The sequence below is a fragment of the Cryptomeria japonica genome, chromosome 7, assembly GCF_030272615.1.
Source record: "Cryptomeria japonica chromosome 7, Sugi_1.0, whole genome shotgun sequence".
Classification (NCBI taxonomy): domain Eukaryota; kingdom Viridiplantae; phylum Streptophyta; class Pinopsida; order Cupressales; family Cupressaceae; genus Cryptomeria; species Cryptomeria japonica.
Genome location: NC_081411.1, coordinates 747,881,352 through 747,904,441, shown reverse-complemented (window position 1 = coordinate 747,904,441; position 23,090 = coordinate 747,881,352). Strand labels below are relative to the sequence as shown.

The window sequence follows — 23,090 nt, the reverse complement described above, 5'->3', positions numbered from 1 at the left end:
AATTCAGATTATTCCAGAAACGCCTGTGAATGAAGGAGAAGGTGCAAATGCTAGTGCAAAAGTAAGAGTTCAAGAGCTTGAAAATAAAAAAAATTATAAGACTCCTAGGTATGTAAGGTTGAATCATTTTGAAAACCAAATCATAGGTGATAAGAATAAAGGTGTAATGACTAGGAGAAGAATTGTTGAAGAATATTGCTTGATCTCTAAAATTGAACCTAAAGATGCTGATGAAGCATGTAAAGATGAAAATTGGGTTAAAGTAATGGAAGAAGAGTTGAACCGGATCGAAAAGAATAATACATGGATTCTTGTTCCCAGACCTAAGGATAAAAATGCATTTGGAACTAAATGGGTCTTCAGGAATAAATTGAATGGACAAGGTGAAGTTGTTAGGAATAAAGATAGACTTGTTTGTAAGGAAAACTCTCAGATGGAAGGTATTGATTTTGAGGAGAATTTTGTTCCAGTAGCTAGAATTGAAGTTGTTAGATTATTTCTTGCTTATGCTGCTTAAAAAGATTTCAAATTTTATCAGATGGATGTCAAGTCAACTTTTCTAAATGGAGATTTGGAAGAAGTCTACATTGAGCAACTAGATGGATTTTAGTTGACAGATAAAAAAGACATGGTTTGTAGATTGAAGAAAGCACTCTATGGACTCAAGGAAGCCCCTAGAGCTTGGTATGCCAGATTGGATAGGTATTTGATGAAGATTGAATTCAATAAAGGTACTGCTAACAGTAATTTGTATTTCAATATTTGATCATGATAACATATTGATTGTTGAGGTATTTGTTGATGACATTATTTTTGGTGGAAATGATAGTTTGTGCAAGAAGTTTGCTGATGATATGCATAATTAATTTGAAATGTCTATGATTGCTGAGATGAAATTATTTTTAGGATTGTAAATTACTCAAATGGGTAAAGGTATTTTTATATCCCAGTCTAAGTATGTGAAGGGATTCTTGAAGAAGTTTGGATGATGTTAAGCTTGTTGGTACTCCTATGTCAACTGGATGTAAGATGACAAAGGATGATGTTCTCCGAAAGCAAATCAGGCTAGATATAGATCTATGATTGGTGGATTGTTGTATTTGACTTAGACTAGACCAGATATTATTCATGTTGTATGTCTTGTTGCTAGATTTTAAGTTGATCCCAAGGAATCTCATGTTGTTGCTATGAAAAGGATCTTCAGATATTTGAAAGGGACAATTGACTTTTGTTTGTGGTACCCTAGAGATGATGACTTTACTTTGAGTGCTTTTACAAATGTTGATTGGGTAGGTGATGTTGATGACTGGAAGAGTACTAGTGTTGGTGCATTTTTCTTGGGTAATAAATTGGTTTCATGGGTAAGTAAGAAGCAGAGTGATACCTCTTTATCTACTGCAAAAGCTAAATACATTGCTTCTACCAACAATTGTACTCAGTTAATATGGATGAAGTAGATGTTGAAGGATATCATAGTTGTTTATGATGTGCCTACTGCTATATAATGTGATAATTCAAGTGCTATCAACATTTCTAAGAATTCGGTGTTGCATTCCAAGATTAAGTATATATAAATCAATTTTAATTTCTTAAGAGAGAAGGTGAATAAGAAGGAAATCAGATTGGAGTATGTATCTACAATGGAACAGACTGCAAACATCTTCATGAAGCCTTTGCCTAAAGATACTTTTGAGTATCTCAAAGGGAAGATAGGGATGATTGCCCCTCCGGGTGAGAAATAAGATGCATGGATTTGCATCAGTCCGGTGGATTCACAGAGACATTTTTTGCTCCAAATTTATGTGTGGTGGCTGCTACTCAGGGGGAGTAGTCAATGTTGTGGTTTAGAGTTTTAGATTCGATGTTCAGTTGTGGAGAGAGAGTTTTGTGTTGTTTGTGTCTTTGGCATTTCTCTCAAAGGGGGAGAGAGAGTCATGTGAAAAAATATCATATCATATGCATGATCAAAGGGGGAGTTTTCTATCTTTGCATTGACTGTTTTTTACATCATACGTTGCCATCACTACCAAAGGGGGAGATTGTTGGATATCATTGACAAGTTTACTGGAGTGTGTGTTGTCATTGATGTCAACATATTCTTCTGTGTGCTTCAGTGTTGCAGTCAAAATGTGTAAGTTGGTTTAGTTAGTGTGTTGCAATTGAGTTGTTGCAGATTAAATGGTTTTGAGATAAGTATCTCTAGTTGATTCAGCTAAAGTTTATGTGTTCTGCATGGTATTTTGACCGAGTTGTGAGGTCTGATATTGAGGTTGGTTTTTAGTTGTTCACTTGTTCGATGCTCTTGATTTTTCTTCGCATTGCTTTAGAACTGCAATATCTTGGTTTACGGATTTGGCAGAGTGTTTGGGACATTCTAGCGTGTCCTCAATTCAGATGGTTCGTGATTTGGAGGTCCGCAAGTGTATCTTTTAGTTTGGTAGTCAAATGAGTTGATGTTATTGAGTTTTGGTATAATGATGATGGAGATTCTAGTATGTGGTGATGTTGCAGTTGTTGCTGTGGTAATTCATGATGCTTGTGGATGTTTCTAGATTGTGTCCTATTTGTGTTTTTGGTCCGCATTGATCGTTATGCTCGATGTTGGTGATTTCTTTGGTATGTTCATGTTATGCAATATTCTTGGTGACCAGATGATTGTAGCATGTTGTGGATGTTTGTGGTATGATTCTTGGAGGAGTTGCGTGTTTGAGGAGTTGATTTGGGTCCAAACTATGTCATAGCTGACATTGTTTTGGTCCACATATTGTTTTGTAGTGTGTGTGGTTATATTTTGTAATTTGTGTTATGGGTTGAGCCGACCTTGAAATATAGGTTGATGATGTGTATAAATTGATGTAATATCTAGTTATGGATGTATATGCGGTATCTGTGAGAATGTGTAATGTGCGAATAATGCTTTGATCCTTTAGTAGCAAAGAACAAGTGCGAATAAGTGTTGTAGAGTAGTATATGAGCTTAACCAGAACTGTAACTGGGCATTAGGAGATGTTATTTTATTAGTTCATGATCTTCTGGATGTAATTCGAATATTTTTGTAAGACAGTGAGTCTTCCTCAAGGTTGTAGCCCTTACTGTTTTGTTTGAGTAGTGAGCTCTAGGCAGTGTGCTTGAATGCATGTGCATTCTCCATTGTAATATTTCATATACTTCTAACAGGGTATCATCGTATTGCGGGTAGGTTCCCACCATGGTTTTTCTCTTAACCAACTTTTCCATGTCAAAAATATTGGTGTTATGTGTGTTATTGATATGGGTTTGATTTGTGCTCACTGTTATTTATTGGATTTGAAGTTGTGTTTAAGTTAAGTTTTTGTGCAAACTGATTCACCCCCCCTTCTCAGTTTGCTGCCTTGTTTCGAGCAAGGACATGTGGCTATGGATCAAAGGTAAATTTGACCTCATGCTTAGTAAATGGAATAAATAGTACTTATCTATGGTCAACAAGTTGCAAGTTTGTCAGAAAATTTTATCATCTTGCAATCTTTATTATGCTTCAATTTGGTTGTTCAGTAATTACCAAATCGATGACATTCAAAAATAAATGAGGAGGTTTTTATGGTCTGACAACAAAGGTTACAAGAAATGGAACTCTATCAAATGGTAGCGGTGCTACTTAGGGAAGAATGTGGGGGGCTTGGGACTTAAAGATCTCAAGCCACAAGGGATTTCCCTTGTTGCTAAGTGGATTTTTCATTCCTTAGATGGAAATGAGCCATGGAAGGTTCTCATAAAGAATAACATCAAGTGAGTTGTTCCCAAACGAGCCAAAACCTAGAAGTTGCTCCCTTTTAGTGACCAAATCACTGGAAAATTTCATGTTCCCCCTATAGGCTCTAATGTCTTCAAGGCTATATAGAAGGTTTGGGAGTTCATTAGGAACTTGATTTCTCACAATGACATCAGTATCAAGACAATAACAACTAATATGGGGAGAGATCCATTTGGTGGAACCTTACCCACAAAGGAAGGCCTCTTGCCCTACTTCAAGGGTGCTCGACTAAGAGTTGGAATCTAAAAGATATTAGTTAATTTAAAGATATTATCATTGATGAACATTTAATGTCTTGGAGCTCTCTTAGCCAACAATATCATCTCCCCCTTCCAATTAGATAACATATATTGTCTTGAAGGAGGTGTGCTTTGGTCTCTTACTCCCCAAGGTCTGTTCCTTAGTAGAGGATAGATTCAAACTATTCAAATGCTGAACATTAAGGCTAAATTTGTTCATGAATCATTATGTTGCAATAAGGAATTAATTTTTGACCTTAATACTATGTGAAAAGTTAATTGCTCTGACAAGGAGTGGCAAAATGTTTTTACTATTTTATGGGGCAGTAATGTTATGCTCAAGAAGAAATGATTTAAATGGTTACTTCTTTTGTAGAGATCACCTATTAAAAACAATCAACAAGGCACTGATATTTGTAGCATTTGTAGGATCTTTGAATCCACTGCTCATATATTCTTTGAATGCATTATGGCTAAAGAATTATGGGACATATTTGGTGTTAAATTCTCTGATATTATTTTCTATCATGATATTGTTTATGACTTCATAAAAGGTCTTTAAATGGACAATAATCTCTTCTCATTTTTATTATCTTGTGAAATTTTGTGGCAAATTTGGTCTCTTAGAAATGAGGAAAAGTATCAAGGTAAGGGTAGGTTTCTTATTGAGTTTTTGTGAAGACTCATTTCTTATAATATTGATATGTAGGTTACCATAGTTATGAGGTTGTCTAAGAAGAAATTTGAGAGATTTGTTCAAGATGAGAACCACAAGAGTTTATATCTCAGAGTTATTGCATGGGTACACATGGTCATGGTACAAGGAGGAACAAACTCCTTTTGTGAGAGCTCTAGAGACCTTCTTGCAAAAACTCAATGAAGGAAGGAAACTGAACAAAATTCAACAAGAGACTTATGTAGTCGAGGCATAGGAGAAAATGGAGGGACCTGTTGGACCACCCTCAATAGAAAACTTGGAGAATTGGAACACGAGCATGAAGTGGATAAAAGAGCCATTGGGTTGGACAACATTGATGGAGGACTAGTCAGACTAGTAGAACATATGTTATCAATTGGAAGATCATATGCTTTGATAGAGTTCCTTTTTGTATAGTCATTAGATGTAATAACAATTTTTTTGTATAAGTCTTGTAAAGTTGTTTATGTTGAATGCAATCATGTAGTATAATACTATGAACTTAGTATGATAATCAATGACATTGATTGGAAAAGGCATCAATCCTTGATGTATGACGTTTTCGTTTTATACTTAATATATATAAAAATTATCATAATAACCTACATTTTTCAATAATAATACTAAATATAATTTTCCTAAAATTCTTTAATACAAAAAAAAGGATAAAAGAAAATCTTAAGAACATACACTTAATCTAATCTTTTGATAAAAACATCCCACTTCTAAAACTAATAGAAATCAAATTAAAAAATCATCATAGTAACCTACCATTATTACTAGCATACTTAGAAGAATATAAGTATGCACATATCATATTTGTTCATTATTCCACTTAAAAATTATTATATTATTACTTAGATCAATGGTAGAGATTGATAGAAAATTTGATGAGATGAATTGATTAAAATAGGTAAAGTACACTAAACATATCATATTTGATCAATGGTAGAGATTGATAGAAGATTTCATAAAATAAAATGATTTGAAATAATTACAAAGTTAAATGATTGTATGATAGAAATACAAAAAATTGATTGATTAATTAATAATAAATTGATCTTTTAAATTTTTCATACATTTAAGTGTCACGTCACATCACATCACATCAATTAAGTTCTCGTTTTTGAAAATTAAATACTTTTAATTTTTAATACGTTAAATTAATTTTCCTTAATCCCCCCGAATGTTTATTTCCCTTTATACCCAGTAATAGACGAAGTTGGATAACGATAACGAACATCCCCTGACCGTCTCCCATTTCCACTTATTCTGATCTAATAACAAAATCCGTGTACGAAACATCTAAATAATGCTGAGATCATACAAAAATCTAGTTTACGCTTTAAATGTCCGCACGCACCCCAATCTCTTGATTGAGATTGATCATATTCTGCTAAAAAATATCAACCTACAGAACGGTATACCTGAATGGGATTTATTTTTCAAGAAAATACAGAACGGTATGTCCGATGGAGCAAGAGAACATTGGCTTCGAAAACGGCGAAAATTACGGAATACGCCGCCAAAACTGGAGCAAGAAGAATTCTTTCTTTTATTTACTCGTACCGTTTATAATGCACGATAATTTCTATGCATATTTATCTTCAGTCACTATCTTTTCCCGACCCTCCAACAGTGACTGCGTTTTGCAGTGTGCAAGAGTGTTGTTGGATTCGTCATGAAGAACGAAAATCGAGACTGCAAGAAATGGTCATCAGCCGATACAATTCATGCCAAACAAAAATTTAATGAAGAAAAGATTTCTGATGGGTGTTCATATTTCTTCAAAGTGTTGTTGGGAGATTTTTCTCAAAAACTGGTAACACCAATGTGCAATGCGTGCGTCCTCCTTAATTATTTTGTTTCATCTATTGTTGAACGCTCATTTGTTATTATGGTTTACTTTACTGCAGAGCATTCCTCCTGCTTTTGTTCCAAAGCTCATACAGGAGGCTGATTTGATTACAGTTCTGCATGTACCAAGTGGGCGTCAGTGGGTTGTAAAGTTATGTGGTACAAGTACTGGGTTGGAGTTTGGACAGGGCTGGGAGAATTTTGTACATGATCAGAGATTAGAGTTGGGAGATTTTTTGGTGTTTAAGTATATCTGCAGGTCGAAGTTTAAAGTTTGGATATTTGGAAAAAGTGGGTGTGAGAAAAACAGCACTGTTTTTGAATCTGAGGAGACCCATTATGATTTACAGAAGATATGTCCTAATAGTATCATAGCGAGTGCTGTTACCAGAAATTCTGCCCAACCCACGGACAGTCATTTACTAATTGATTTGGTTTCTGATGAAGAAGATAAAAATGAAGTGGCTGAAAATCAAGGGAAAGTACCCAAATCCTCTTCTTCGTCTCCTTGTAAGTACTGTCCTTTCTAAATGATAGAAATCTGCCTCACTTTTATTTCAGGCAATATATTAGTTTTTCGTTCTGTTTAAAATTTTAATTACATTGCGAGTCTCATAGTTTCAGTTTCAATGTAGGTTGCCCTCCCAAGAATCCTATGCATTGCCACCCGTCTCTTGCTGGAGAGAAGCGCAATCTAGAGAAATCCTCTGCAGAGATAGAGACTGAAAATAGAAGTTATCTTGGAACTTATTACATTTCTCGCAGACGTCCTGTAACTGAAGCAGAAAGGAACAAGACCCTTAAGGAGGCTAAATCTTTCAAATCAGATAAACCGTTTTCTTCAGTACTTATGATGCCATCTCATGTATACCACGGGTTCTGGATGGTAAGATCCTTATCCATCTTTATGTTTATGTACTAAGGACATTGATTTCGTGTGTGGTGATATTCAAGCAACTTTCCCCTCACTACATTCTTTAGTTTCTTCTGTATTAGCCCAGGAGGAGGGTTATAGAGAGGTTTAACATGTGTGTGCAATGTAGTTTGCGGGATGATTTGGGTTTCTGTATATTTGATTAGGGTTTAACAGGTCACTGTAATGTGGTTTGTGATGGTTTGGGCGTGCAGGGTGTGCCAAAACAATGTATACGTACTCTCCAATTACCGAGCGAAAACTTTGATATGATTCTTGTGGATGCTAACAGTAAGGAATGGCAAGTGCGATACCGGTGGAATGGTTCTAGGGCTAACCTGAGCAAAGGGTGGAGACCTTTTTCATTTTCTAACAATCTCGAGGAAGGAGATGTTTGCATCTTTGAGCGCGTAGATCATAGTATACACAAAATCAAGCTTAGAGTCCATATTTTCCGGATTGTCAAGAAGATTACTCCATACAAGAGGATGTTAGGTAAAATTACGGGGAATAGCATTACTTTGCCCACAAATCACTCTAAGAAAATGAAAGTCTCCAATGAATATCTTGCCATCGATATGTCAGTAAAAGCATTCGAACCTGATGGAAAAGATGCTGAACAAGTGAAGAAAACAAATGATAGCAATTCGGCACCTAGAAATCACTCTAAGAACATGAAATTCTTGCAAGAAGACCTTGTCACCAATTTGTCAGGAAAAGCATCTGAACCTGAACAGGGGAAAAATGCAAAGCAAGGAGTCATACAAGCGAAGAAAGAGAAGACTAGCAATGTAGACAATCGTTCTAAACTGGTCAATTCAAAATGTATACAAGCCATTTCAGAGAGGAAAACAGGCTGTAGACGTAGCCCACGATTAGCTCAAATCTGTAATAAGGTACCGTGTCCACAGAAAAAGTTGTTACACCAAGAACCTTCTGTAAATGGACACAAATCAATTGCCAAGGACACAAAGGTGCTGCCAAAAATGATCACTTGTGTAGCTGATGTGAACGGAGAAGAAGATGATTTGATGATTATTTGGGACAGCAACTCCTTGTCTAGATACAGTGCTTTATAGCAAGGGGTTTTTGTATCTTCTTGGAAGTAGCATACATGAGGGTCCTTTGATGACAACTTCCATAATTCCAGCATTGAATCCTGATGCCGAAGTTTGTGTACAAGTTACCAGAAGAAGTCATTTCTCTGGTTGATCTGATTGGTGAGGCAAATTGGATTCTCGCACAGATGAGCAATATGAGTGGGGGGTCATATAGTATCGTGACATGATCCTGTTGATATATTTAGAGAATTGAATTTAGAAACCTGAGTAGTATGTTTAGTGACATGGTTACCATAAGTGCCCACTTCTATAAATTTAATTGATATGAAGGCAGAACCGAACTTGGTGTACGGTTCTGAGTTGGGTTTCCTGAAATTACCTGAAGGAAAAGTATATTTAGGTTAGCATGGACTGCATTGTTCTTGCTTACAGAACAATATCTCTAGAGACTCAAGTTATAATTATATTGGAACTTACTGATAGAGAGCATGTACACTAATTCCATAATCTAGGAAATGAATGAAGAAAGATGGTAAAAGCTTATCGACAGTTTGATACTGTAACCTGAATCAACTGCTTCTGTGCTTTATACACATTGAGAAGTAAATTGATTAGGGTCAATCAAAAAATTAGTTGTGCACATCTTTATAAGCCAAAGCAGTTTCTTCACTAGTTAAATCCAGTGGGCTTACTTTCCATTCTTAGAGTTTCTAGAATAACTGAATTTATTTGTGCAATTGTTTAACACAGTATCTCCTAAAAGTTGAATAATTTGCTTTAAAGAAAGTCATACTTGCTTACATGAAAGGGTTTCAATCATTTTTAGCAAAGCAGGGGATTCTCGTAGATCATCAATTAATCAATAAGCTAGTCATTGAAAAAAGTGTTTTAAGTTAAGATAGAAATTTAGAGATATACCTTCTAATACGTGATATATCTCCTCATGGGTAGAGATTCTCTCTATGATCTAGGTTTACAAGATGAGGATATTGTATGATGCATCTATTTATATGAGTGAATAATCTTTATGCATCTCTTGTATTTGCCTTGCTGTCTATAATGAATTAGTATGATGAATTCATTTCATATGATTTATGTATTTGGTAAGAAACTTTGGTGAGTTGTTAACACGATCTCCTGATTCGATCTTGGGATAATTCTGAAGTAATAGGGTCGTAGGTTAGTTGCCACATGTATTAATTCTTTCTGCCTCTCGCCTTTGTTTGTCTTAACATTTTTAATAGTTGGAAAACAATTTGTGGCATTGTCTATCAAATGAGCTTTAAAATTTTGACTAGTTTGGGAGAGGAATAGAGGTAATATCATTTAAGTGGGCTATATCATTAGTTAGATACCCACTAAAGGATTGTAGAAGCAATTTTATCAGCTTAAGCAATGAAACCCCTACCAATCCCTCCCATGTCTACTCCTGATCAATCTGTATAGCATCTTTGAGGTTAACGTTCCAATGTGGGGTTGGACTTTGGCTATATTGAAGGGTTTGTTGATCTTGTAGCCACAAGGCACTACGTACGGCTACCAACTTCTTCAATCATCTAGAGTGAGGGTTGTTCCTTTTGATTGTCTCGATGAAGTTATATTTGGATCAATTCCTTTTGCAGCTAAGGAACTAACAGCCTGTGAAAGAAGATGAGTGGCAAATAGCTCTATTTGTTCTCGCCTCTAGTTTGTTGAAGGTTGGACAACAAAGATTGACAAATGCAAACCACTGTATGCAAAGCAAAGCATATTCCTCTTTTATATACATTTTTTGAAGGGCCTTCATGAGCCCTTTTTTCACCTCTTCATCATGAGATGGAGGCACTCTTCTAGGCTTAGCAACATACCATTTGGGAGTTAGAGCATAGGTTGCCATATGAAGTGGGATGTTCATAGTGTTCCATTATTGCGTTACTATGGGCCTAAGATGTCTTCATGAAATACCCAAAATAGGATCCTTGCTATGAATTGCTTGTTTCATCTACCCACAAAGGTCTCATAAATATTTTTAAGGCTGGGAGAGTCAATATAACATATCTTGTTATTGGCACAACATGCTCAATGGAGGAGCAAACATATTTGTGAGTGCAACCAAGTTACAAAAATTAAAATCTCAAAAAAGAATGAAATTTTTTTACGAGTTAGAAACAGTAATAAAATCAATTTAAAAATTTAATAATTAAACCAGCATATTTCTTATCTCATTGTGGACCACCAATCATCATCAAGGATTTTTTGTTTCTCACTTCTTCCTTTAGGTGTGCTTGCCTTCAATCATCTACCCACTTTGAATTGACAACCATTTATTGTAAAGCCTCTTGGACCTCAAGCATTTTATCTAACAAAATAAAGTAGCTGACATACATGAGCTTGTGGAATTCTTTCCTCGAAAAAGTCTTAAACAAAGCAAGTGAAGTGTGGTGGTTGCAGATGAACATCTGCACATCTCTAGCCTATAACACCACTATTGTGATCTAATCTATCTTTCCACTGTTTGTAACGTTGTCAACCCAAAATTTAATATTACTTTCAAATTTGGAAAATAGATTAACAAATATTATACCAAATTTCACGGAAAACACTAAAACTAGCTTGCAAGGCTTGCATAAAAGGACATTAAATTGAATGCAACTTCATAAAACACCACTGACGTGTATTTTATGATATCCAAAAGCATATTGTCAGGTCAGAAACCTAATTTACAATAGCAGCAATTTAAATATCTTCAAACTCCAATTTATAAGCAAAACCCATAAAAACTATTACAACTAAATACCATTAATGTCACTGTAAACACCACAAACTGATACTGCTTGATTTCCAAATGAAAAAACATACATATGATCTGATACGAAATTAAAAACAGCAACAAACCGCTCAAGAGATATCTAGAATCACTGCAACAACATCAATAGAGCCCTAAATACAAACAATGGAAAATTGCTGAAATCGTGAAGCTCCAATGCAACCTTTAAATGAAGCTCCAATGCAACCTTTGGATGAAGTTGCTCTATGTGAACAATGGGTTTTTTTTCCACTATCCACTTGAAACTTATGGGTTTCCGTCCACAAGCTTCCAATCTTCAATGGGTTTCCGTCCACTGAAGAATTTTGTAGAACATGAAGTTCATACAATGAGAAATTGAGAAGTAGAAATAGCATAAAGATCAATTTTCCCAAATATGCATTGTGTTTATCTCGTCTTTTGCCAATTTGGTGGGAAAATCATTAATCATAAATATTTGAATTTCCCACTCCACTCTTGCTTTCCGAATTTGCTCTTGGTGCAAAAATCATTAATTAGAAATATTTGAATTTCCCACTCCACTCTTGGTGGGAAAGTCATATTTAGAGATATTTCGAACTTCCCATTATGGCACAAAATCCAGCTCCTCACTAAGTGTTTCCAAATATTAATTTAATATTTGAATGCCCTTCTGATATTTAAAATATTTGGACATTCATAAATATTAAATTAATAATTCCCCTTAATCTTTTCCAATTAACCCATAGAAGAATAAATTCGGTTAATATTGACCAAAAACCAATTTTTAACAAGAAGCAACATGACAATGTCCTTCAAGGTATTGTTTAATGTATGAACACAATATGGGGTCTAAAATATGTGCTTGTAAGCACCTTCCATTTTCAACCTAACTAACTCAAGCACATGGGCTGAAATTGGAAGTTTGCATCCTTCCTCTTCTTTGAACAATCAATAGGTCTAAGAAAATAAGATCCAGTTGAACTTGTGACAATAATACTGATGAGTGGCTGATGTTCGATATCAGTCCAGCCATCTATGGTGATTGAGCATCCGTCCCTTATGCAAGTTTGTCTCATCTCTTCCATCAACACACTCATCTTGGAATATTCTCTATCAAGGGGGTGGTGCGTAGCTTACGTTCTCCAAGTAGAACAAATGAGGGATCAACAACTATCACATCTTTGAACATCTGTTTAAAATAAGGTGCACGTGCCACATGAAATGATATGACATGAGCATAAAAAAGCCTAGCAATAGAAGACTTAACCACATCTTGTGATTGTTACATATTTGCAACACTAGTAGTTCTCTTCTTTCCCTTGGTAGAAGTAGACCTCTCCCTCATGAATTCCAACATCCATAGATTTTGTAGGCAATGACACTAGATTGCAAACACTGCAACAGAATTTTTGTCTTTCTTGCCTCCATATGCTATCTAGTTGTCCCAGCCTTCTCAATTGGAGTTATAGTTTCACACCTTTCACCCTTTGACCGCATATCCACAAAAGATGACATAAAACTCTAGTGTAGCTTCCTTTATAGGTTTTTTTGTACAAATGGCATAACCACACTTTACTCCACTCCACCCTGATTTTTTTTTGTCTTTGTTTATTTGTGTAATTGTAAGATGGGTTTATTGGAGTAAAATGGGCCTTTTGCATAGGTTTTAAGGAGTTTGGAAGGACATTTATATGGGTTTGTACTTGCTGGCCCTAATACACTCCCACTCCTTTAAATATTTCCTAGTGGCAACCATACTTTAATGAGTTCTAGCTCTACTTCTTTCTTGCATTTGAACTTTAACCTCTTCACTATCACTACTCTCATTGCTGCTCATGGTTTTTTTTGGTTAAGAATTTAAAAGAGTGCTGCAAGCTCAAATAAAAGAAAAAAGAATATTAAAATGCCCTCCCTATGATTTAAAAAAATTGAGATAAACTTAAAAAATTGCAAAACAAATTGAAAAAACAAACGTAAGCTGAAGAACTTACTTTAAATGTAGTTGATTTAGTTGCCTTCTTTCCATTTTCATTGTTGCTCTTCTCTTGCTGCTTTTCTATGCAAGTCTGCAAATGTTAAAATGAGATGGTTTTTTTCTTTTTGGTTGTCTCAAGGGTTGAATTAGGTTTAGATGTTGTTTAAAGGTGTGGTGAGGTCCATTTGGGCCTATCCATCCCTTTTTTATTCAAAACTGTATTTTCTTTTTAAATTGATTTAAGACAATGTTGGGCCGTAGGGGACAATTGACTGTCCCTTGTCCAATTGGAATGTTTTGGAAATGTTTCACAATTCTTTTTTAAAGGGGATGAGGGGGGCATTTCCTAGGCACCCTCGCGTCCTTGAAATGCCTCCTATAGGGGATGGGGGCAAAACGGGTGGGGGATGCATCCTCAAGGAGCATTGCATCTATCAAATGCTCATAGACACTTTGTTACTGGACAAATCCAGTAGATCCTATGTAAATAACTCTATTAGACGAATTCAAGTTAGTGCACATGTACTTTTCTATCAACACAATTCAACATATCCCTCATATATTGAATTTGTTCTTTGGCTCATATAAGGGGTTTATTATTAAAAATAATATTAGTATACATTATATTGCCTATATGCCTTCATGTGTTTTTGGCATTTCTCTTTGTAATTAAATGAATTCATTAGATGATTGACATAAAGTAGTAATTGCAGGAGAAAAAAATAGAATTATTACCTATTCTCCTTAATATGCTTTTTGGCAAGTCTTTGTCTTTGTGTAATTGACCTCACAACAAAAGGAAATCAAAGGGATCGTGTCAAATTGCAAAGCCCGAAGGGTATCATGTTGTAGACCTGGTTAAAACTCCCCAAATGACATCCAAGTGTTGGTGGGCATGCCGCATAATAATTTGGTGTCTCATAGGTGGTGTGGGTGTTGAGAGTGGTATCCTTGTAGGTGAAGTGGTGTGTAGAGGGAGTATAGTTGAAAATGACGTAGGTGGAGTGTGGTATCTGTTTACCTCATTGGGTAAACAGGAAGAATACAGAAACCGAACAGCAATGCACATTGCAATCACAAAGGAAGTACCAGAATAAGCTTTCCATTAATGTCAAAAGATGTTCATGTTATAATCTGTCGTCAACATTACATGTCCTCCAACACCCGGAGGTGGTACAATATATGACAGCCGAAGGGGTGCGACACAACCGTCGCGACTCCAACTACCTACCCGTCGGCTAACTAACTGACCGCCGTAACTCATTATTACCGACGACAACATAAACATAATATACCAACATAACATAATGATTATTCCCGGCAACAGTATCCTTGTAGGTGAAAAGGAGATGGAGCAGTTGAAACTTGAAATGGTGCGTAGGTGAAGGAGTGGGTGGCACTAAAAACAAAGCAAATGATAAGAGTGTGGTTTTCTAAAGGTGAAGGGTAGTTGAAGCAATTGTAGGCAAAGGAATATGTGGAGCATGGCATCCCTATAGGGGAAGCAGAATTAGTGGGAGTGGTATCCTTGCAGGTGGAGTGATAATTAGAGTGGTATTCTCTCCATTTGAATTATCTAATATGAAATTTATACAAGAGTTTGAGTAATAGAAAATTTAAAATAATATTCTACACTAGGAAACTTTAATATACATCGTGTTATCTATATACTTTAATGTGCTCTATGTCCTTTCTCTGTATTATTGAATAAATTCATTAGATGGCCAGCATAGAATGATTGTTGTTGAACAAATAAGTATAATAAACTCTGTTGCCTATGTCTTAATATTTGCTGGCACCAAAGAGGTCATTCCTATGATTTGTGCAAATTAGTTAGCAAGTACAAATGTAATTTTTTTTGAATCTGTTGTGTGGAATCAGTTGTGAGTGAGCAAATGTAAGTGATTACTGAATAATAAAAAGTCGTAAGTTGTAATTGCTTTTCATGGCTAACGCCCTAAATTAGCACTGGGGCAAATTTCCTATAAAATCGCATGCTGTCATGTCCAAATTGTCTTTGTTTATAATACTGAGTTCTTGTACTTGGCTTTAATTGAATGAATCAAAGGATGAAAATGAGCACAAAAGCTTGCAAGTCAATGTTTGTTTGCAACTTCTATTTATATGATGAAAATGAGCACAAAAGATTGCAAGTCAATGTTTAATATGAATGAATGGAAATCATATTTTATAATGTTTGTTTGCAACTTCTATTTATATTTTCATTTTCCTTGTTACCAATGAAAGTTTTAAACCCTAGCATACTGTAATGTCCCCTTCTCATTGATGACCTTCCAGTGGTCCATTAGCCTTATCCCTGAGACCCGTAGGCTAGGTGGAATGAAGAATGAGGGGTCCAGCATTGATGAAACAAGGACTTACCATTTTTAGTAAGTCAAGGAATGGCTATTCTGGTGATATTGTCCTACTGAGCTCTCCATGCTCTGTCTCTGAGCGCGAAGATCATGCTTTTCGGAGCATTAGTTCTTGACTTACTATTTTTAGTGAGTGATAGTGTGGCATAATTCTATTTTTGGCAGTGGACAGGGTCTTGATTCTGCAGTAGTACAATGGTCTTCCTGGCTCAGTTTCATCCTGGTTGTGATAATAATTAGTACGGGAGTCTTATGTGACACGATTAAATATTATTTCCTTATCCTAAGGTCTAATATTTAATTAATCTGATTATTGGTTGCTGATTATTGAATTTGGGATTAATGTCTATTTTTTCCTAATTATTTGGCAAATTTCATGTTAAATAAAGAGATGTCGAAATTATTGGAGGAGATATTATTTTATTACTTATCTCTAATGTGCCTAGTGAAGTTCGTGGGCCCATGCCTTTTTGGCGTGAGGGTTGTGTTGAGGATATGGTGCCACTCTTGGGGTCCAGTAGAGTGGAATGAAAGGCAAATGAGAGAAGTGAATTTGCATTTGCATTTGTATTTGAGGGTGTGAAGTTATAAATATGAGACTTGGGCTCTGTTGATGTGTTTTTTGTACACGACCAAACACAGAATAAAATACCCAAAGGTACCTTATCCTCTCTTGAACAAAGTTTCCTGACTGCTGAAGATTTCGTCGAAGGGTCAATCGAGTCAACTCCAAGGTTCTTGTATGTAGGGTCTCTATGTGTGGATAAGCTCTTTGCGGTACGATGTGATTTTGCTGGAATCACGAGGGGACTTACATTTGACTGCCTGAGCATTTAATTTATTGGAATCACAAGTCCTATTTACTAATTGGAAGATAAAGAAATGGCAAAAGACATAGGGTTCAGGAAGTCTACTCTAAGACCTAGAATGCGAGAAGATGGATGAATGACTAGGTGGAGTCCTACTGGGCTGGGTCTCACCATCAGGTTGAACAATTCAACACCAACTCAGTGCGATCTTCTAAGGGATGTTTCAAATATGTCCAAATCGTACACCATTAGATACTGATCACCATTCAAGATAATGCGTGAACAACAGAGGTGTTATGACTCGGGATTAAGCTCGTTCTATGCCATTTGACCACGCAAGGCGCTCTTACAGTCAGCAAGAGGCTAGTGGTTTGGACTAGGTGGATTCCATACGAGTGCATTCAATAACTTCTTTCATTCAATTTAATTATCTATCATCTAAAATGAAGATTCAGCAAGAGACCATGCATATTGCAAAGAAACAACACACTTCACCATAACTTCAATGAAAATGGAGTTTATTTACAATCAATGGCAACAATTTCTTGCCTTGTCCTCCTAATCTACTCTAATTGCTATTCTATCAACTGACTATTCACTATTTCTAACTATTCACCCACTATTAACTATTAGCTAGCTATTATCCTTTACAAATGAGGAGCCACGACTTTATATAGAGAACCCTTTACAAACAGACAGCTCTGATTGATTTAGAATCAATGGCTAGGATTACGAGATAGAAACCCTAATTAGGGTTTGTTACAACAAACTTCCTTAGCCAATTAGAAAATTACATTCCAGGAGTGAGGACCAATAGGAAGCAGGGGTAGGTGCCTCGAAGTTTGTGTTGCCTCCGGTAAATTAGGTACATTGAAACTGGACATGCTGAGGTGGACCAATCCGACTGGAGGAATGATGACTGGGATGCCACCTTGTCTGACACTTGTAACTTGGTTGATGTTCAATTTGATGAGGCTGAGAAGCTAACTTTAATTAACTCTTCCGAAACTATCTGCTTCTTCAATGGACCCCTGCATTGACCTTATTTGATTCTCCTCTGTCTTTGACGTGATGGATGGGTGGTGTACCTTTCCTTGAAATGTTGGCAACGCCCTTCATTGTCATCTTGTGGTTCCTTAGTGTGGCAAAGTGAAGGTTCTGGAGGTAGCTAGCAATTCCTTGAACACCTTGAGTCTTCCCTTCTGTCTATGGAATGTCCTTGATGGTGCTGGACTGGAAGAGGTCGTCCTTGTCCTGGCCTGGTCTTCTTTCATCTGCAAAACAAACCAAAAGATGATTAAGGACACATAATAAAATTCATTTTAACATAGCATTTTCCACCTTAAATCATCAACAAAAAGATATTAAAATGAAGCTTGCTCAAGATTCTCCCCAGGGACAAGCCCTATAAGAATTTCGCCCTGGACCCTTTGGAAGGGTCAGGAGCGAATTTTGCATTCTTGGCTCAAATTCTTCTCACTTTGCGTCCGTACTTGCTTAGATACATGCCCAAGGATGCCCTCCTTCTCAACCAACACCAAGCTTGATGTAAATTTGGGGCAAAAGAGAGGTTTTAAGAATTTCGCTCTGGACCCTTTGGAAGGGTCAGGAGCGAAATTTACATTTTAGGACAAAATCTATCATGGCTCTACTCCAAAATGCCCTCCAAGGCAAGCATACACTAGTCTTCTCTCCACCAAGGTCTGGGAATCCATCTCCTGATCTTCATCATGAGCAATTTAGGTGAAATTGGGAATTTCGCTCTGGACCCTTTGGAAGGGTCAGGAGCAAAATTCACTCTTTAGCTCTAAATCCTTACCTCTTGGACTCAAAATCAACTCAAACACATGATTGTGGCAATCTCCAAGTCCAATCCTCCTTGACCACTATCTTGGCTTAGCTCAAACTTGAAGGAAAAAATGACATTTTGTGAATTTCGCCCTGGACCCTTTGGAAGGGTCAGGAGCGAAATTCAAGTTTTAGGTCTCAATTCTCCATTTCCCTCACTTCAATTCATCTTGTAGGGCAAAGTAACAACATTTCAACCTCAACCACGCCTTAGGACTCAAAGTCCTGACTTGGCACAAGGAGGAAATAGGTAGATTGAAGAATTTCGCTCTGGACCCTTTGGAAGGGTCAGGAGCGAAATTCTCTTTTTAGCTCAAAATTTGCATTTTTAATGATCAAAAATCTTTCCAAGGCATTCCAAATGGCTTCTCTCACCCTAGTCTAGGCCTGACTTCACTCAAAATTTGGAGAAAAGGATGGGTTTTAGGTTTTTTCGCTTTGGACCCTTTGGAAGGGTCAGGAGCGAAATTCTCTTTTTGAGCTCATTTATTCATATTTGATGACTCTTGGCAATTCACTTTAGTCTGCAATTGCCTTGGCATAAAATTGGGAAAAAAGGTGGTTTTAGTGAAATTTTGCCCTGGACCCTTTGGAAGGGTCAGGAGCGAATTTCCATTTCTAGGACAAAATCTCTACCTTTCATTGCTTTCAAACATTCCCAAAGGCAACAACATGTCCATTCTTCCTTTCAACATGCCTTGGATATCAAAATTTGGTCAAACAAAGAAGGAAATGAGTTCTAGATGGATTTTCGCTCTGGACCCTTTGGAAGGGTCGGGAGCAAAAATCTTGATTTAGGCTTGATTGTTCATTTTTCCAACTTCAATCTTCTCTGGGAGGCAAACATAGATCATTTCCCACCTAAGGAACAAGGTTTGAAGCCCAAACAAGGTAGCAAATGAGGTTTATAATGAATTTCGCTCTGGACCCTTTGGAAGGGTTAGGAGCGAAATTGACCTTTTAGGCTAAAATCTTGATCTTCCAAAGCATCCAACTCCCTCTCAAGGCAAGAACATACCAATTCATCCTCTATCATGCCAACGCCTAGCCAAAACAAGGAAGAAAATAAGAGCTATAAGGATTTTTCGCTCTGGACCCTTTGGAAGGGTTAGGAGCGAAAATCATGTTTTGAGCTTGATTCTTGATTCTTCCAACTTCAATCCTCTTTGGGAGTCCAACATAGACTATTTTTCTTGCATCTCCATCTTGGTCCTGAGTTTGGCAAAAGGGAAAAGGAGTGTTTTCAAGAATTTCGCTCTGGACCCTTTGGAAGGGTCAGGAGCGAAATTCAATTTTCAAGCCAAATCCTTCATATCCTCCACCTCAAGTTACTCCCTAAGACTAGAACATGTCAAAACGCTTCCATACATGCCTTAGGAACTATGAACTTGGCCTTGATAAGTGAGAAATTGAGGTTTAAGGGGATTTTCGCTCTGGACCCTTTGGAGAGGTCAGGAGCGAAATCCCTATCCTTGGCTAGTTTCTCACCTAGGTTCACTTCATTCTCCTCCAAACTTGATCAATTCAACTTCCTTCCATCGCAATCCAAACAATCCATCATCCAACTGGGTTTAGGCAAGGTCAAACTAGGTTTTTAAGGCCAAAGGAAGGCAAAATGGAGGATTTCGCTCTGGACCCTTTGGAAGGGTCAAGAGCGAAATTCTCCTCCCAGGCTAGCTTTCATCATCTCAAAGTCCAAAAACCTCGTTTCTAAGGCAAACATGCATCAAAACCTACCAAACCATGCCTTAGAAGTTCCAAACTTGGTCAAGCTAAGGAGCAAAATAGAGGAAATATGAATTTCGCTCTGGACCCTTTGGAAGGGTCAGGAGCGAAATTCTAATTTTGAGCACATTTCTCCATTCTTTCAATTCCAATCCACCTCAAAAGGCAAGGATATGTCACCCCATACCTATCTATACCATAAAAACCAAGAATTCGACCATCCCCAAGGAAAAAAAGGTGTCCTTCAAGAATTTCGCTCTGGACCCTTTGGAAGGGTCAGGGGCGAAATTCTCATTTTGAGTTAATCTTTCACTTGCTTCCTCCTTTTCACACCTTGAACACACTTTGTTAGGCTTCCTTCCATCATGATCATGCAAATTTATCCTTCAGGTCGACATATAGCTCCAGTTTTTGTAGAAAATAGGGTTTTACATGAATTTCGTTGTGGACCCTTTGGAAGGGTCAGGAGCGGAATTCCTCTTTGAGCTCAAGTCCTGGCTTCATTTTCACCTTTCTTCATTTACACAAGTGTTTTTACCTTCATTCAAACCTAGGAAAAGGTTAGCTCAGAGCCTGGGTTAAGGTGGAGTGTCCTGTGGAGAAATTCGCTCTGGACCCTTTGGAAGGGTCAGGAGCGAAATTCCTCTTTTAGGCCTAATTCACCTCCTTTTCCACTTGACTTTGCCCTAGGCTAGATCCTTGATCCATTTCCTTCCATGTCCTAGCCAAATTTGCCCAACTCAGACCCTCAAAAGACAAAATTCCCCAATCAAGATTCAATGACCTCCTGACACCATAAGCAACAAGAGCAAAAACTAAGCTTAAGGGAGACTTTCAAAGAAACCCTAATTCTAGAGCATCGTGGACTCACCCTGACTTAAGCAAAGCCTGCTATCCAATGATCCCCCTGATAGCACTCATCATGCAAAGGCTAACAGACAAAACCCTAAAAGATCTAGAAAACAAACCCTAGAAAGCAAAAAAGTAGGGGTCCCCATTTGCAATGTAATGTTATGCTGCCGGTTTGGCGACAGAACCTAAGGCTTCGGAGTGCGTCTCCCTAGTGCTTCCCGGTTTTGTACTTGAAATACAGTACCTAGCTGTGCGTTGTATTCTTCTACATTTTTAGAGCTTGCCATAGACATTTTTGGTGTTGGAGTGATTCTGGAGACTTGCTGGTTTGTCTATGGCTGAAGTACCTTTTCATTCATATCTCTCTGCTGAAGCGACGGACGATTATGGGTATCATCTCCTTCTTTCTTCCTAGCATTGGCGATAAACTTTGTGAGTTTACAACTTGTTTGATTGAGTTTTGAATTTATTATGCAAAATCGAAATTCCTAGGTATGGTGTGGGTTTTTGTTTTTGCATTGGGATGCGTGCAAAATAAAGAAGGGGTTGTTTGAGTTGTAGTTTTGATTGGTTGCTGTTGTGAGTGATATATTGTGGGTTTGGGACTGGTTTGAATTGATTCGGATGTATAATGAGGGAGTTATAAGCATTTTGGCATTTCCATAGGCTGCTGATTTGTAATTTCAGCCTGCAGATTGGTTGTAACAGTAATTTATGTTCTTATTGTGGAAATCTGCATTACTCTCCTTCTCTCATCTCTATTATTGTAAGGTTAGGTAGTAGTAACTAACCAGTTCTATTTTTGTAACTCTCATCCCACTGAATAAGTGGAAGAGGCTGGCTTGCTGCCTAATATTCAGCAACTTTGTAATTTTCAGTCCTCCCACTGAATAAGTGGTTGAGTGATAGCTTGTGTAATGGTCCTCCCGCTGCATAAGTGGTCGAGTTGAGGTTATTATGTAATTGCAGTCCTCCCGCTGAAATATTGCGGTTGAGTGATTCTTATTTTATGTATTTCACTTGGCTGGTTTACCGCCAAGTTTCCTTGTTCTCCTGTTGGATAAGCGGAAGGGGCTGGCTTGCCGCCCAAGCATTGCGTTATGTTTCAGTTTTCTTATGCTAATGATCCCCTCAGCACCGTATGCTCTCACCTTCCCACATTGGGCACTTGGTGATCAGAAAGTGGAAGGGTTACTTTCCAGTATGGTTTTAGTTTATGATTTCTAACCTTAACGGGTTAATTCTTGTTGATGTTATTGTTGGCCTTAAAAAACCAAAAAAAAAATTACTGGGATATTACAGTGGTATCAGAGCTGGTTTTCCTGCTAGCTTGTGAGAGTCAGTGGGTTCAGAAGTTTCCATGAGTGACAGAGACGTCAGATACTACAACAGAGAGCAGAAGAGACATCAGTTTCAGATTCCTATAGTGCACGAAAAGGACACATTTTTAGAAGTATTGAGAAACAGAGGGAAGGATCTAGATACCTCAGATTCAGTGGATTCAATGGCAGATAACACTACAAAACCAAATGAGGCACCCACTAAGAAGGCAGAGAGACAATTCAATGCCATGATGGACATGATGTCTCTATTGCTGGCCAAGCTCAACCAGAACGTTGTTGGGGTCCCTAATCAGCCCAATAATGGACCGGAAGCCAGTAGTTCTAACGCTCCTGTAGGCAATGGAAATGGGAGTAACAACGAGAGTAAACAATGGAGGTTCAACCCCAAGGCCTATACAACTTGTATTTCTGCCAAGAGAAGTACAACAAGTGAAACAGAGATACCCACAGCTGATGAAATAAGGAACAACTACATGGAGTATGCTTCTCTTCCTAGCGAGATCTGAGATATCCTAACTCTGGATCAGTTTATGAATCAAAAAATGAAGAGAGGAAGGATGAATGACTATAAGTCTGCTGCCCTAAGAGATTATCAACAAGTTGTTGGAAGAGTGACCTTAGCACACTTTGATGGAAGTGCTAAGAGTACAACTAGAGCATGGGTACAAAAGTTGGACAATTACTTGTCCTTGAGGCCTATGCCGGAGGAGGATGCCATCAAGTTTGCTACCTTGCACTTGGATGGAGTGGCCCACGAATGGTGGTACCATGGGTTGGTCACCCTTGGTCATAACTTAATCACCACCTATGCTGATTTTACCAACAAGCTGATTGAGAGA

General features: G+C 37.4%; 1 protein-coding gene across 2 annotated transcripts in view; it reads left to right on the top strand.

Annotated features, from left to right (window-relative positions):
- The first annotated feature begins 6,103 nt into the window (after nucleotides 1-6,103).
- Nucleotides 6,104-23,090, top strand: part of LOC131039801 (GDSL esterase/lipase At5g45910) — a 106,028-nt gene continuing 89,041 nt past the window's right edge. Inside the window, exons 1-4 of one of the 2 annotated variants that reach the window (XM_057972637.2) lie at nucleotides 6,104-6,548; nucleotides 6,643-7,093; nucleotides 7,219-7,469; nucleotides 7,712-9,214. In XM_057972637.2, coding sequence (XP_057828620.2) covers nucleotides 6,408-6,548; nucleotides 6,643-7,093; nucleotides 7,219-7,469; nucleotides 7,712-8,575 — 1,707 coding nt within the window. In that variant the 5' untranslated portion in view covers nucleotides 6,104-6,407 and the 3' untranslated portion in view covers nucleotides 8,576-9,214. Of the gene's footprint in view, nucleotides 6,549-6,642; nucleotides 7,094-7,218; nucleotides 7,470-7,711; nucleotides 9,215-23,090 lie in introns of those variants that run through there. The other variant, XM_057972639.2, reaches the window with a different exon arrangement.